At 36.6% G+C, this 16,164-nt stretch overlaps 1 protein-coding gene across 1 annotated transcript in view; it reads left to right on the top strand.

Moving 5' to 3' along the window:
- CC2D2B (coiled-coil and C2 domain containing 2B) overlaps positions 1-16,164 on the top strand; it is a 121,482-nt gene that overhangs the window by 62,599 nt on the left and 42,719 nt on the right. Inside the window, exons 19-22 of the mRNA XM_044660203.1 lie at positions 2,102-2,193; positions 3,108-3,278; positions 5,913-6,007; positions 7,752-7,863. Coding sequence (XP_044516138.1) covers positions 2,102-2,193; positions 3,108-3,278; positions 5,913-6,007; positions 7,752-7,863 — 470 coding nt within the window. The remainder of the gene's footprint in view (positions 1-2,101; positions 2,194-3,107; positions 3,279-5,912; positions 6,008-7,751; positions 7,864-16,164) is intronic.

Raw genomic sequence — 16,164 nt, forward strand, 5'->3', positions numbered from 1 at the left:
GCAAGAACTGTGAGACAGGCCTTCCAAAAGCATAGGAAAAAAGCATTATAAATGTATTATAAAATGAATTATTATGTATGTCTAATAAAATGAATTATAAAATCAGCTTTTTTTCCCCTTAAGGGAAAGATCATTGGCAATAGCCAAGTAACCTAGGAAAGAGTCTAGGTTCCCTCTGATGAAATGTTTTCTTACGGTGAGGGGAAGCTAAGGAAGATAAAAAGTATCCTAGGGTTTAACTAAAGAGTCAGAGGAATAGAATCAAGTCTGTTGTAACAGTCATCACACTATCATAGCACTCAAATCCCAGCTAACCAAACAATTTGCTTGATTTTGCACTGAGTTTATAAAAAATGCTGTTTAAAAATACCTCTTATAGTCTAAAATACCAAAAAAAAAAAAAAAGATTGCAATTCAGTATGCTAAAAGAGTCTCTTTAAGGTTCCTTCTCATTCTAATTTTATGTCTATCACTATAACTATGAGATAGAAATTGGTAGATGTAAAGATAGCTCTAAATCCAGATCTATCTATATATGTATATAGATTCTATAAAATAGGTATATATTACATTTATTTGTTAATTTGGTTTTTTTGCATCTTGTCTCCTTGAGGTCAGGGACCACATCTTTGCTTTTCTTTGTATCCCTAGAATATAGTATAATGCTTGGCACTTAATAAATGCTTGTTGATTGACCATTTCTTCTCATGGCTTTAAAATTGTTAGTTTTGTGCCATAACAATAGATAGGAATAGATTGAGAGGCAGATCTAGAGAAATATATCCAGATCGATATATTTAGAAACAAATTTGTCTCTATATCTCTCTCTTTTTCTCTGGATCTATAAATAAACTAACTACATACAAGATACACACAGTTTTTTGCCTGTTTTCTCCACTGACTGTTTCTTCTCATGACTCTGAAATTGATAGTTCTATGTCATAAAGATCCCTTAAGAGACTGGTATAAAAAGTTTTAAGAGTTTTACTTTATTGATATGTCCTACAGCTAGTACATTAGAGATTAGTCCACTGCCTGAGTCATATTGCACTTTTCCCAAAGACATGTATAGATTCAAAGAGATGGATATGACAGACATAATCCAGATTCCTTCCCCTCATTTCAAGGGGCTCTGATAGCTTGGAAAGAGAAAACAAGACTCAGAAAGGTTAACTGATTTGTCTAAGATTACAAAATAAGTAGGTAGTAGAATAGGGGTAACTAGAACTTGAGTTTCCTAATTCCCAGCTAGTGTTCTTTCTACTATATCATGAATAAACTCAGTTACTTATTTATTACTTTAAGGGCTTAATTAATTCATTAAAGTTCTGTTGCATGATTAAATTGCATGTCAGAATCCTTGTTTAGTTCTGCCCTTTTCTACAGGAAGAACAGGGAGTTCTTTTCCCATGAAGGAGTATGCCTAATTTTACAAGTTGGCAAGTATGGGGTAAAGCCTGATTTCCCTCACTTTTTTAGTATATCACATTCTAGAACAACGGTAGGCAACCTTTTTGGCCGTGAGAGCCATAAACGCATGTGGAAGGAGGAGGATAGAGGCAGAAGGTGCTGGAATATGGGGCGGGGGCTAAAGGGCACCCTGGGGCACATCCTGGGGCTCTGCCCGGACTGGCTAGATATGGCTCAAGAGCCATACATTGCTGACCCCTGTTCTAGAATATTCTTTAATTTCTCACATTCCATGAATAACACTATAATTTGTCCTTACTTTTTCCCTTACAACAATTAGAGAAGTATACTATGAGGAAAGATAACTGTTCTGCTAACTGTATTTTGGAAGAACCTAGGAATTGATTTTCCTTTTAGGGATAGATGGGACCTGGATTTCTGTGATTTCGTTGGTTTATAGAATTCCAGTTGAAGAAACCTCTTTTACCTTTGCAGATCAGTATTTTGTACTGTTTAGTGTGAGAGCTGCCAATAACAACAATAGCTATTTACTTGATTTTCAAAGTCTTCTTCCCCTTCCTCAGCCACTACCTACATAAAAGTAAGAGAGAAAAATAGTGGTGTGATTGTCGTATTTAAAATGTCACATACCTGTTTCACTAAAATCTAAAATAAAAACATCTTTTTTCAGATGAGGAAATTGGTAATGAAAAAAATTATCAAAGTTAACAAATTTAATTTATCAGACGTTGTAACTGATTATGAAGAAATTGTATCTGCGAGGTATGTACTAAAACTAATTAAAATATATGAGCCACTTTTTAGAAGCCCCTAAACAGACTGAAACTTTATAAATACATTTTGAATCAAAATCCAAAATGAACAGTTTCAGAAAGTATCAGGTACTGGTGATTAAAGAATATATTAACAAGTTAACATATAGCTACTTTCTCCCCTTGTCCTGACAGTAACATTTTGGAAGGATGACTAGGGGCTACAAACAGGAATGTGGTTGTCAGAGGTCCTGGGAACCCTCTCTGATCTTACAAGTCATCAGACAGAGAAGACCATTCCCCAAAGTTGTTCACATACCTTTTGGGGTGGTATTTTTAATCTATTTTGTTAGCATAGAGATGATTTAGTTAGAAGTTATTACTGTTTCAAATTGCCTATAAGAATTACAAGTGATTAACAATTTCTGCTATAACTGCATAGCCCATAAAATCATAATTTAGAGATGAAAGGAAACTTATTTCATGCCCTCTTCCTTTATTTTACCGAACCCAGAGAGCTTTGTGATTTACTCAACCAAGGTCACACAGTAAAATGACAGAATATAGATTTGGGCTCTGCTTAAGGTCCAGCACATTTTAGTGTGATTCTTATCACATTTAAGAGTAACATATTTTATTTAAATCATCCTGCCCTTTCTTCTTCACTTTGTATCAAAGGAAACATGGAGTACCTACAACGAAAGCTATTCCTTCACATTGGGGGAAAACATTGTCATTTCATACAATACAGATATATTTACAAAGGGACATCATTATTGGGTGATAATATTTTCTTTTCCATAGTAAGAAGACTTGGGTTCAAAATAAGACTTCCATTTATAATGAATAACAAAGTAAAAATGAGTTTAGTTTTTTAAATGTGGCAGATGGTGCACATATGGCTGATTGTTATGAATTCCTTAGCCAGCTAAAGCATGCCATTTGCAAGCTTGTTGAAAGAAGAAGAAATTTAAAGCCTCGGAGAAGGGAAAGGAAGAAAGTAGCAGCACAAACTATCAGTGCCGGGGACATTCACCTTCTGGTCAGAATTCTAAGAGCTTATAACATCCCCTCAAGGAAGCCTGTTGTGAGCAGGTGAGGCCTGCTGCAATGGTCAGAGGGGTTGGTTGCAGGAAGTTCTTGGTGCTGTCGATAAGCTACATTCAATTAATTGATACTTTCTGAAACAGGGAAAAATGAACAAGAAAAAAGTCTGGGCCAGAAAAACTTTTTATTTGGTCATGAGACCAAATAGGACTCATGACTCCTATTCTTGTTATTTAATCTGGGTGGAGAACACAAAACTGGTCACTGCGACCCAAAATGTACAACTAACATCACAGAGAGAGACAAAGCTGTACGCTTTTGTAAGATCTTTAGAAGAATAGGTCATTATTGGCTGGGGAACTAGGCAAGGTCTCACAACAGGACTGATGCTTAATTTTAGCATTAAAGGATGATAGCATTTCAATAGCGAAAGAGAGTGAGAGCTCTCATCCCAGGCATAGAAAATAATAAGAACAAAGGTTGTTGGGCAGAGGCTAGGGTGGGGAAGAGAAGTCAAATTTGATAGGAGTATTGAGTGTATGGCAATGAATTATAGGAGATAATGCTGAAAAGGTAGCATGTCGTCAGATTGCAAAGACCTTGAATGTCAAGCAAAGAAGTTCAAATTTTAATTTGTAGGCAATAGGGAGCTGATGACAATTGTTGAGCATAGAAATGATGTGACCAGCCTTATGTGGAAGGAAACTTAGGCTGGCAATAGTCACCAAGAAAACTACAATTTTACTTTCCCCTTGGGCCTTGAAATTTTATTTGGATTTATGCCTTTCTCATACCTAGACAGTAAATGTTGAAGAATGACAGGTTCAAATACATGCTATTTAGTTATGATAATTTCATATATATGGTAAAAGGTTGTCTGTCTCTCCTACGTAAATAAAGGCAGGCAGCCTCTTTGTGTACATGGAAATGTTAGTAATTAAAAGACAAATGATCCTGCTTGCTCCCTTGCCCTGCAAGGTTCAGCAGTCTTTCTCCTTGATGTGCTATTACCTAGCAGCTATACTAATGTACTAAATTAAACATTTTGATCATAAGCATGGTCATCTATGCAAGATTCTTGGATAACAGTTTCATATACAATAGGAATGCAAATTCTGTAGATACATCTCTTTGATTTTTAAACTATCTTTAGTTAATAGAAATAAAGGCCAAATTTCAGAGTTGGAGGAAGAATTGACAATAGAATCCATAATCTGTTTTCCTAAGTGGAATAACTTGAACTCATATTTCTTCCCATGTCCCACTATGCCTTATTTACTGTCTGTTTTATCCTTAGATGCTTTCTTCTCATTCAGAATTCTTGAGAATCTGGCTAAAGACAGGAAATGCCAAGATAGTTGAGGGACACAATGTAGGAATAGAAATCTAAAAGCAAGATAGGCTTGGAAACTGGAATATCTATAGAAATTGAAGGCAGGCAAGAAAATTAAGAATGTAAGATCTATGAACCGAGGTAAGGTAGATGTCATCAAACAGGAAATGCAAAGATTAAACATGGACAGCTTGGGCATTAGTGAATAGGAATGGGTGAATTTAATTCAGGTGATCATTACATATACAACTGTGGACAAGACTCTCTTAGAAGACATAATAGTAAGTTTGACCTTGTGGTAAATAAAAGGGTGAGAAAAGCATTACTGGGGTATAATCTCAAAAATGACAAGAATATCTGTTCAAATCCAAGGCAAACTGTTCAACATTATGGTAATACTAGTCTGTGTTCCAACCACTGATACTGAAGAGGCCAGACTTGATCAGTTCTTTGAGACCTACAAGATTGTCTAGAAATAACACCAAAAAAAAAAGTCACCTTCATCATAGGAAATTGGAATGCTAAAGTAGGAAATCAAAAGAAATTAGAATAAAAGGTAGGTTTGGCCTTGAAGTACCTAATGAAGCAGGGCAGAGACTAATAGAGTTTTGTCAAGAAAACTTGCTGGTCACAGGAAACATCTTTTCAGCAACCCAATATACGACTTTACACATGGACATTTACATAGGAGTAGCTAGGTGGCATGGGATAAAGAGGTGGCAAGAAGATAGAACATTTGTCCTAGAGTCAGAAAAACCTGAATTCAAATCTAGCCTTACTTTCTGGTTATGTGACCCTGGGCAAGCCACTTAACTCTGTGTAAGCCTCAGTTTTTTCATCTGGAGCTGACTGGGCTCAGATCAAGAGCTTCTTCAAAATTCAGACTTAAATTGAAGAAAATAAGGAAAACCATCAGACCATAAAAGTAAGACCTAAATAACATCACTTATGAATATGAAGTAGAAGTGATAAATAGATTTAAGGGGTTACTACTTATTGCAAACCTTTATCTAGTGCTTCATTGTTTGCCAAGTACTTTACATATGTTAAATCATTTGAGCCTCACGACAATCCTGGGAAGTAGGTGCTGTTACATGCTTATTTTACAGATAAGAGAACAGACAGAGAGGTAAAGTGACTTGGTCACAAAGCTAGTGAGTGTCTGAGGCAGGATTCAAACAAGGTTTTCCTGACTCATGATCCTGCATTCTATCCATCACACCACCTGGCTGCTTGATCATATGTGAATAGCAACAGTTAACTCTCTACTATATTTTTGGAAGCACAAACAGGAGCCCAACAATATGCTGATGCTAAAAATTACTGAAAATGTACTTTTTTTCCTAAAGGACCTTGGATATACCTACATATTTGCTGTCTTCTATATCTCGAGTTAGACATAAAGAATCAAGCAAATCAGTTGCCACAGTGGAGATCTTAAATGAGATAAGTACTGAATGTTTCAGGAACAGAAAATATAGAAAAAAATCACTATAGAACATATTGATTGTTTACACAGCTAGCAAGTTCAATTCAGCAAACATTTTTTGGACACCTATAGGCAAGGCATTACATTCAGTTTTGGTGATATGAAGACAAAAAATGAGAGCTTTAATTCTGGAGGAATTTAAATGGGGGAAGGATGGGAAGGGGATAAAATACATACACAGATAAATTCAAAAACATTTGAGTAAGGTGAAATAAGAAAATGTTTTACATAAGAGATAACAAATGAATGAGTTGAGCCTGGAATGAAAAGCAGGTTTTATGAGAGGTTGAGATGGACATACATTCTAAGCATGTGGAAGATATACAAATACAGGAGACTGAATATTATTTCGGGGAAATAACTAGTGGTACAATTTAACCAAAACAAAGGAGAAGTAATATGAGGTGAGGATTTAGAGTGGAAACAATGAATAGAACCTTAAATGCCAGGCTGAAGGGTTTACATTTTGTTTTACAGCCAATAGGGAGCCACTCTAAGCTTTTGAGTAGGGAGATTCTAGTACCTTAGTAATATCTAGTACCTTAAATACATACTCCAGAAAGATTATTCTTTCAGGGGGGTTGAGGGAATTAAGAGGGAGAGAAACTGGAGTCCAAGAGAGTAATTAGAGGTCATTAAAAGAGTCCAGAAAAGAGGTGATATTGTTGGTGAGAGAGTTTGTGGACCAAGAGCAAATGTTGATTCTCACACAAAGAAATGCTACTCAGACCCATTCAGCCTAAGGCATGAAAGTGTTTATTCAAGAAAGATACAAGAAGTGTGACCAGGGCAGTGGAAATAATGGCTCTGCCATTATGGAATGGCCACAGCACAGGGGATTTAGGTTGCTCTTTCTATCCTTGAGTATTATCTATCTTTCCTCAAATTATATTCCTCCCCTGGGCATTATGGGGGTGGCAGTGGAAGGGACAGAGAGGCATTTCAGGCTGAAATGGAATGAATGGAATAGAATGGAGAGAGAAGGGACATGTAGGTTTTCAGGTAGCATTGTGTTGTAAGGGTTATTAAGGTTATTTTCAGGGCATAAAAAGAGAAAAAGAACATGTTGGATGTTGAATTTGAGATTCAATTTGATGTTTCTCACATCCACATAGAAATATTCAGCACACATTCAGTGAGGCTGAATTGGAGTGCAAGAGAAATATCAGGGTTAGATAAATGGCTTTAAGAATCATCTGCTTATTGAACTGAATCGAAGGAATCAACGAATGAAAGTGTGTGTTGAAAGAAAAGAGCTCAAGAAATAGCTTATGCTTAGAGGACAGGGTCTGAATGATGATCTATCAAAGAAGAGAGAAGGATGCATCAGAAAAATAGAAAGACAACTTAACAACAACAAAGGGGATATGGAAACCTGGGGAGGAAAATATGATTGAGAGTACCAAAAACTACAAGGTCAAATGAATGAGGAGACTGAGAAAACCACAACGATTTATCATTAAGTAATCTAGGGAAATCTTTGAGAAAAAAAGCTTCCATAAAGAAATAAAAGTTGGAAGCTATATTACAAGGGGTTGAAAAGTAAGCAAGGGGAGAAGTACAGCCAATACAGGTTATTATCAAGTTACCAGCAATAACCAAGTAACTATTTTTCTTGCCTTGTTCTCTCTGCAATTATATAATCCCAAATAATGTCTTCAAAAATCTTACAAAGTCTAGTCAATATTTATTATTTTTTAGGATGCTGTACGTCCTTTTGTAGAAGTTTCTTTCCAGCATACTGTTTATCAAACTGATACTGCCAATGGATCTCATCCATGTTGGAATGAAGAAATTATAGTAGATTTTACGTAAGTTAGAATCTATCTTTTCCTTACACTAGGCCCACTATCCTCAGCCCCATCAATCAAAACAAAATCAATACTGTGCACCATTTGTTGAAAATTTAAAAATATTTGAATAGATTATGTTTCATTTTTTGAAGTTTTACAAGGCATACTTCAGTTTTTAGGCTCTTTGAACTTTCTCAAGCAACTTTGGATATATCTTTTACTATTTTCTTAATATAAAGCCATAATAGAAAAAAGTACTGTTAACTAAAATGAAGTTAACAGATTGAATGTTACAAAGAAACATATCCCCCCTTCCTGCTTATCCATGTCCTAGATATTATTTGTAAAGTACTTAACATTAGGCTCTTCATGAGTATATAATTCTCCCCCTTTCCTTCTTAAGGGACAGAAATTATATTACAGTATAACAAATGCAACATAATATGACAAAAATCTGTCAAATACCTTAAATGCTAAGGATATGAGAACAACTGAGATAGACCCTGCCTTCAAGAAGCTTACTTGGGGGCAGCTGGGTAGTCAGTGGATTGAGAGCCAGCCCTAGAGATGGGAGGTCCTAGGTTCAAATCCGGCCTCAGACACTTCTCAGCTGTGTGACCCTGGGCAAGTCACTTAACCTCCATTGCCTACCCTTACCACTCTTCTGCCTTGGAACCAATACACAGTATTGACTCCAAGATGGAAGGTAAGGGTTTAAAAAAAAAACAACTTACTTACATTCCGCTAAGGATATAACATGGGACTGAGGGAGAGGTATCTTATTTTGCCATTTTATTGTAACAGGGGTTCCAGATGAGAAAACTCCTTTTACCAATGCAAGTCAGCCTATTCCCCCAGTTTATTGTTTTAGGGAGTTGCCTGAGGCACTGGCAGGTTAAATGAATTACTTAGGGTCATAAAATCAGTATGTCTCAGAGATGGAATTCAAAACCAAGATTTCCTGATTCTATAGCTCTCTACCCACTCTCAAAATAAGTATAAGGAAGGTGATTTGCAGAGGGAGTGAATATTAACAAATGGAGAAGTGAGAGGATGCATTATGAAAGTGGCATCTGAGTTAAATCTTGAAGAAAAATAATAATTCTGAGAAATGAAAGAGGCTAATGAGGAAAGTGAAGAAGGTAAACGGGGCATGGAAAGGAGAGATGGAATATTGAATTTAGGGAACATCTAGTTGCAAGAATGCCTATAAAGGCCTAATTATAAAAATGGAACTGGAAAGACAGTGGGAGCCACGCTGGAAATGTGTCCAAATGTCCAATGGAATTTTATTCTAGAAGCAGTAAAAAATCCATTGGACATTTGGGTAAGTGAATGAATAAGACTTCTCAAAGGTGGTAGTTTTGTTAGCAGCAGGTAAAACGTATTTGAGAGGGGAGAGTCTAGAACCAGAGAGACCAGTTAGAAAGCTAGTAGAACAATATAAGCAAGAAGCAATAAGGACTGTGTAAGTAGAGATTAGGGGACCAGAGAGGAGAGATGGAATGGAAGTAAAATTGTTAAGATAATGGAAAAAAAACAGTACTAGGAATGGACACACTGTTAAGGTGTTTCACTTTTAAATGATCATAATGGCTCTAATAAAATCTTGGCATCTACAGTGTTGATATTAGAAATTTGAGAAACACTGATCCCATTGCCATTTTCCTGAATTATGTTTCTATTTACTTAGTGGATTCCCCTCCCCAATTTTCTCTGACAATAAACACTCACAAGGCATGTTATAGAGATTTAACAAGATTTAATTCATTTAATCCTCACAGCAACTGTGAGAGAGGTATGGTTCAAATATGATTGCCCCTTTTTGTAGTAAACAGATAACTGAACAACTTCTAAATATTTCATTTTCATTAAGTGAATGTTTATTGGACACCTATATATGTGTCAAGAGCTGAAAAAGTTTACTAGCATTTCTTTAAAAGGAAATTATATACATGCAAGGGACCACTTCAGCACTTCCTGGTATTCGCTCCATGACAAGTAGAGAATGTTAAGTCAACACAAATCTATAGCTGTGTACTGCATTTTATGTCCAATAGGCAGAGAGCTCATTTCACAAGATAAATTAGTTGTTCCTGGGACCCAGGAAGTGCTGAGAAGATCCCTAGTATGCATATCATTGCCTTTCCATTGGATGTGCATGGCAGTATCATTTCTAGGACTTACCCTTATTTTGTTTACAATAAAGTCTTTCCCTTCTAAACTCCATCCTCTTTCCAACCTCATGCCCAGTTATAATAGCTAATAATTGCTAAGATTTATATAGCCCTTATCATGTGCCAGACACTGTACAAAGTGCTTTACAATTATTATCTCATTTGATCTTCACAACAACCCTGGAAGGTAGGTACTATTTGCTTGGTCGTTTTTCTGAAGTGTCTGACTTTTTATGACCTCTTCTCTTTGGAGTATTCTTGGCAAAGATTTTGGAGTAGTTTGCCATTTCCATCTCCAGCTTATTTTACAGATGAGGAAACTGAGGCAAACAAAGTTAAATGATTTGCTCTGGGCTATACTTTGAATAAGATGGGTGTTCCTGAATTTAGATTCATCATTCTATCTACTGTGCTGCCTAGCTGCCATGTGTGTTATTAGTATCACCAAGTCACAGATGAGGAAACTGAGGCAGACAGAGGTTGAAGTTACTTGTCCAGGGTCATATATTTAATGTCTGAGGACAGATTTGATCTCAAGTCTTCCTAGAAGTGTACTGAATTATGTGGCAAATAGATTGAACTGAATACCACAGAGCAAGAATCAAAATTCTATTAAATATTTAGAGAAAATGATTAAATGATTAAATTGACACTCAAAGATGAGGCCACATGACAATGGAGTATTTTTAATTTCTTAGGATTTAGACAACTTTGGGGACAGATGAAATCTATCCTGGAAAGATGGAGTCTATTAGAACCAGAATGATGCCAGGTTGTTGGAATTTAATATTAAAAGGTGACAGAAGTTTTAAAACTAAAAGTTAGCAGAATGAGAATAACTGGAGGTGATTGTGAGAAAGATTGGCAAAAACCTTGCCAGAAGGAAATTCTGTGATATACCTATAGTCAATAACAATGAGTAAATATAAGTAAAAGGGACAGTTCGTAGAAGTAGGAAATATCATAATCCAAGTCAGAATATGTTGAATTGTTTCAGTAAGACACATACACATGATTTTATGAGATGTACATTATGGTAGAATAGTGAAAGCATTGTATTTGATCCTGACTCTGTCATGTCTTAGTTGTATGACCATAGTCAAGTAAGTCACTTGACCTTTCTGGATATTTTTCAGGATATTCATTCTGGACTTTTTCAGGATATTCATCTCCAAAATGGAGACAGTTGCATATTCTCAAATTGTTGAACAGAAAATCTTGTGAATCTTAAAGTAGCATATAAGTGTAGATTATATGAGTTAATATCTTTAAAATATGACATACATGGTCTTTAAAGTATTATTGACATAAAGATCTTGCAGGTATGAATTTGAATTGAAACATCAGGACTCGGTCTTTACCAGCGACAGGAACTGCTCTCAGACCTGCCATCATTACCCAACCATCCATGTTCAGATATCATAATAACAAATAGAAATCATTTATAAAGCACTCTAAAATGTGCAAAGCCATTTATAAATATTTTCTCACCAAATCTTACCAATAACCAAGGAGATAAGTGCTATTATTCTCATTATACAGATTTAAAAAAAAAAAAAAAAGCTGACAGAGGTTAAATAATTTGCCTATGGTCATGCAGCTATAAGCACATGAGGCAGGATTCAAACATCCAAGTTTAGCACCTCTCCCAGAGCTACCTAGCTGCCATTCAGTATAAGGCTATAAGACTGGTTTTTTGAGGTTTGAATTTGGTTGGGAGTATAGAATAAAGACAGTGAAAATACTTCAAGTATTAGGGCCCTCTCTTTATTGTGTCTTTCTTTTGTACACCTCATCTTTTGGTTCCTAGATCTCAGACTTTCTACAGTAGAATAGTCTCCAATATTTACATCCTACTGATTCTTGTTTGTCTCCCTTTGACTTATTTGTTCTTACATTTGCTATTTTTAATGTATGGACTCAGCTTCCCTGATCCCAGATACTCTCTTTGTACCTTTAACCTGCTGGTGCTCACTTCGCTGGGTAATGTTATTAAAGAGGCTCTAATCCTGGGCACTAACTAAGCCCTATTAACCTAAAGACTTTCTAAAACATTTAGATTAAACTAACTACCTTGACTCGAAACAACCACACCAACGCAACTATTAATAATATGGAAATAGGTCTTGATAGATGACACATGTTAAAAGCAGTGGAAATGTGTCGGCTGGGGGGGGGGGGTTGGGAGGGTGAAGGGGAAAATAAGAACATGAATCATGTAACCATAGAAAATCTTTCTAAAAATTTTAAAAAATGAAGCAAAAAAATTTTTAAAAATTAACTACCTTGAAACCAGAGTATCAGGCTTTATGAGCCTAGATTTTACTAGGTACTCAATTATCTTCTCCACTGCCCTCATTCTATTGGGATATCAGCTTCTGGTCTTTAAAAAAAATTCCACATTCTAACAAACATATAAAGAAACCTTTTGCAAGGCATTTCCCCCCAAAATATTTAAATATAACTGCCTAAAAGAGTAGTTGCAGGAGCAGCTAGGTGATTTAGTGGATAGTGCCAGTCCTAGAGATGGGATGTTCTGGGTTCAAATGTGACCTTACACATTTCCTAGATGTGTGACCTTGGATAAGTTACTTAACCCCAATTGCCTAGCCCTTACCCGTTTTCTGCCTTGGAACTGATACTTAATATTGATTTTTAAGACAGAAAGTAAAAGTTTAACAATAAAGAAAAGAGTAGTTGCTATGATTATCACTTTCCATCTTTATCACTGATCGTTTCTTAACAGAAAGGAAGGATATGTGCTTTAACTTTAATAATTTGGTACTAAGATATTATACACTAGATCTGAGTGTTAATGCCATTAAAGTTGCCTTCATTTGAATGTCAACCTGTTTTTGATCCATATGTTTACCCTTATGAAAGAAGACAAGTTAGTCCCTTCCTAAATCTCCATATGCCATGGCCTACATTTCTCTAGGCCTCCTTACAGCTGAAAGGATAAAATACAGTCCTGGGAAGTATAGAATAAATTATACTGACAGGGAGGGAGAAGAATCTCATACCACAGAGATGACAATCTAACATTTGCCCCAAGAGATATGCTCAGTAGTCTAAAATGCCACTTAATTTTATTGCCTCATTGTAGACAGATTAAAATTTATAAACATTTATTAGGTACCTATTATGTGTATGTACACATATGTATATATATGTATATATTGCATATATACACCCACATATGCATATATTTTCTGTCCATGTGTGGATGTATGAGTATGAGTAAGGAATCCTGCTAGGTCCTGAAAAAACAAAAATCAAAAATGATATAATCCTTGTCCTTACAATCAGAGAAGATATAGGACATGGCTAAATCAATATGATTTAATGTATGTAATCCAAGAATTAAAAATGTAAGCGTAGCATAATCCAGGGATCTTCCTCTACTCTGAGCCCCCTAACTACCTCTAAGCTGAATTAGAGTATATGGGATCATAAACCATTAAGGGATCATAAATCAAATAGCAAACTAAGATAAAATCCAAGGTAAATCACAGGAAAATGAACTGGCAGCAGAATAATTTTTAATTCACCCATTCCAGTCTACTATCCCAAGCACAAAACAGGAATCACTTTCTAGAAGTAAGAACTTCAAGGGGAACTCACTGTGTGGGTGGGAAAACTCTCTCCTGGGTGTTATTAGAAGGGACAAGGAAAAGAGTCGGTTGTTTCCTTGACTTCTCAGCTTGGTCTCAACAACTGCCAGGATTGTCCTCACTAGTTCTGGGGAAAGTGGGCTCCACCAGCATTTCTGGGCTTATGGATATCACTGTAGATGAGGACTCTCTTCTTACTCTCATAGAACAAAGTGCTTCTTAACTCCCATTTTCTCTTGTCTAAGTCCTCCATCTAAGTCAAAGTTTCCCCAGTTTGCTCAATTTACCCCCAGTTTACAAGCAAGTACACTGTAGATGTAATTGCCACCTATATCTTGTACTGGCTGCTATAATGAATGCTTCCTTTCTATGACTTCCTTCTTCAAACCCAGCCTGATATAATCCCTGCGTACAGGCACTTGGCACTTAAGTCATGCAATTCTGATTTCTTGGAGGGTTCCCCCAGTAAACACTACCTCTTGTACTGTGGCCATTACTGATACTGAAGTTGGACAGGAGTTGTCTTTTATTGGCAACCAATCAACATTAAGTGCTTGTTATATTCCAGGCACTGGGGAAACGAAGAAAAAACAAAAACAGCCTCTGTCCTCAAGGATAGAGGAGGAGCTTCCATGTAAATACATAGGATACCTTCACTGTATGTACCAGATGACTTTACAGGGGAAAGCATTAACTGCTAGGAAACTAGGAAAGATCTCTAGCAAAAGGTGACTTGAACTGAGATTTGAAGGAAGCCAGGGATTCTAAGAGGAAACAGGAATAAGTGCACCTCCAGCATGGGAGACAGTCAATTCTAAGTCCTAGAGAGAGGAAATGGAGTGTTATTTGTGAGATATAGCAAAAAGCCAGTGTAGCTAGCTGGGTTGTAGAGTATGTTGAGAGAAGTAATGTGTAAGAAGACTGGAAAGACAGGAAGTGGCCAGACTGTGAAGGGCTTTCTTTAAATGTTAAACAATATTGTATCTATTTGATTCTAAAGGTGATAGGGAGCCACAGGCATTTATTGACTAGGAGAGTAACATGTTCAGACTTGTTCTTAAGAAAATATTTGCAAGGCTTTGTGTAGTATGAATTAGAGTGAGGGGAAATCGAATCATGTAGACTAGTCAGAAGGCTATTATAATAGTCTAGATGAGAGGTAAAGAGAGCTTGACCGAGAGTAGCTTCTGTGAGAGTGGCGAGAAGGAAATGTGGGCAGGAGATGTTGTAGAAATAGAAAATGATTCAGATTCAGCAACTGACTGGATGTGAGCTGAGCAAGAGTAAGGAAGCAAGGATGATGCCAAAGCTGCAAATCTGGATTATCAGAAGAATGGTGGCCTCAATAGAAGTGGGGAAGTTTGGAAAAGGGATATGATGGTGGAGTGATATGAAGGTGGAAAGAGAGAGGGAAGGGGAGGACAGGAGGTTCTGACTTGGACATGTTGAGTTTGAGTGCCTATGGTACATCCATTCCTAAAAGTCTAATTGGCAGTTGGTGATGCAGGAATGAAACTCGGGAAACTAGACTGAATAATATATGCAGGAATCATATGCATAGAGGTGATAATTGTATCCATTGGAGCTAATGAGTGATACGCTACAGAAAGAAAGAAGGTCCAGGACAAAGAGAGCCTCTCATGATTAGTGAGCATGGCACAGACAAAAGTCCAGCAAAGAAGACTGAGATTGAGTATTCATATTGTAGAAGAACCCGGAAAAAGCAATGCCACTGAAAAACCTAGAAGGTATCCAGGAATTAGTGGCCAAAGATTTCAATGCAGAGAAGTCAAGAAGGCTAAGGATTGAGGGAAAGCCTTTTGATTTGTCAGTTGTGAGATTACTGGTGATTTTAGAGAGAGCAGTTTCAACTGCAAAGAGAGTGAGGGGAGAGGAAGTACAAATCTACATTACAAATGCAGGATCCCTAAATACTATTTACAGGCTCTTACAACCTGCTCAGTTTCTCCATTGCTATAGGATACATTCCCCATCTATTCATCTATTGCTCATGAATTTCCCTTTTGCCTTTGAATCTCAGTCAGCCCATAATTACATTATATACATCATAGTATTAAAGAATATTTACTCAAAAGAAAAATGCAAAATAAATAGCAAAAAATTAAAATAAACAAGTACTCTGACCACATAACTCTCCCCTTCAGATTGCTACTAATCCCCACCATCATTCTACTTAATAAGAAGGACATAGCCAATTACTTCACAATGAATAATATCTATTAGCCCCTGCAGCAGCCTTTCCCCAAGGTCCTTCACTTCCCATTTCTTGTGGATGTCTAAATTAAGCTGCTTACACGAAAGGTAGGATATGATTAAGGCAAACAGAAATCCAGACAATGTTCTCTAAGAAAATTTGAGGAGGGAGAAATCACTTTCACTCAGCAAAGGAGCAATGAGATTGAGAGTTTCCAACAAATGGGCCTTAAAGAAGACTTCGCATTACAGATACGAAAGACAGCCTTTAATGAATGGAGATGGGAGAAGGCAGGACAAGATCAGGGAACACT

Source organism: Gracilinanus agilis, chromosome 2 (assembly GCF_016433145.1).
Source record: "Gracilinanus agilis isolate LMUSP501 chromosome 2, AgileGrace, whole genome shotgun sequence".
Classification (NCBI taxonomy): Eukaryota; Metazoa; Chordata; class Mammalia; order Didelphimorphia; family Didelphidae; genus Gracilinanus; species Gracilinanus agilis.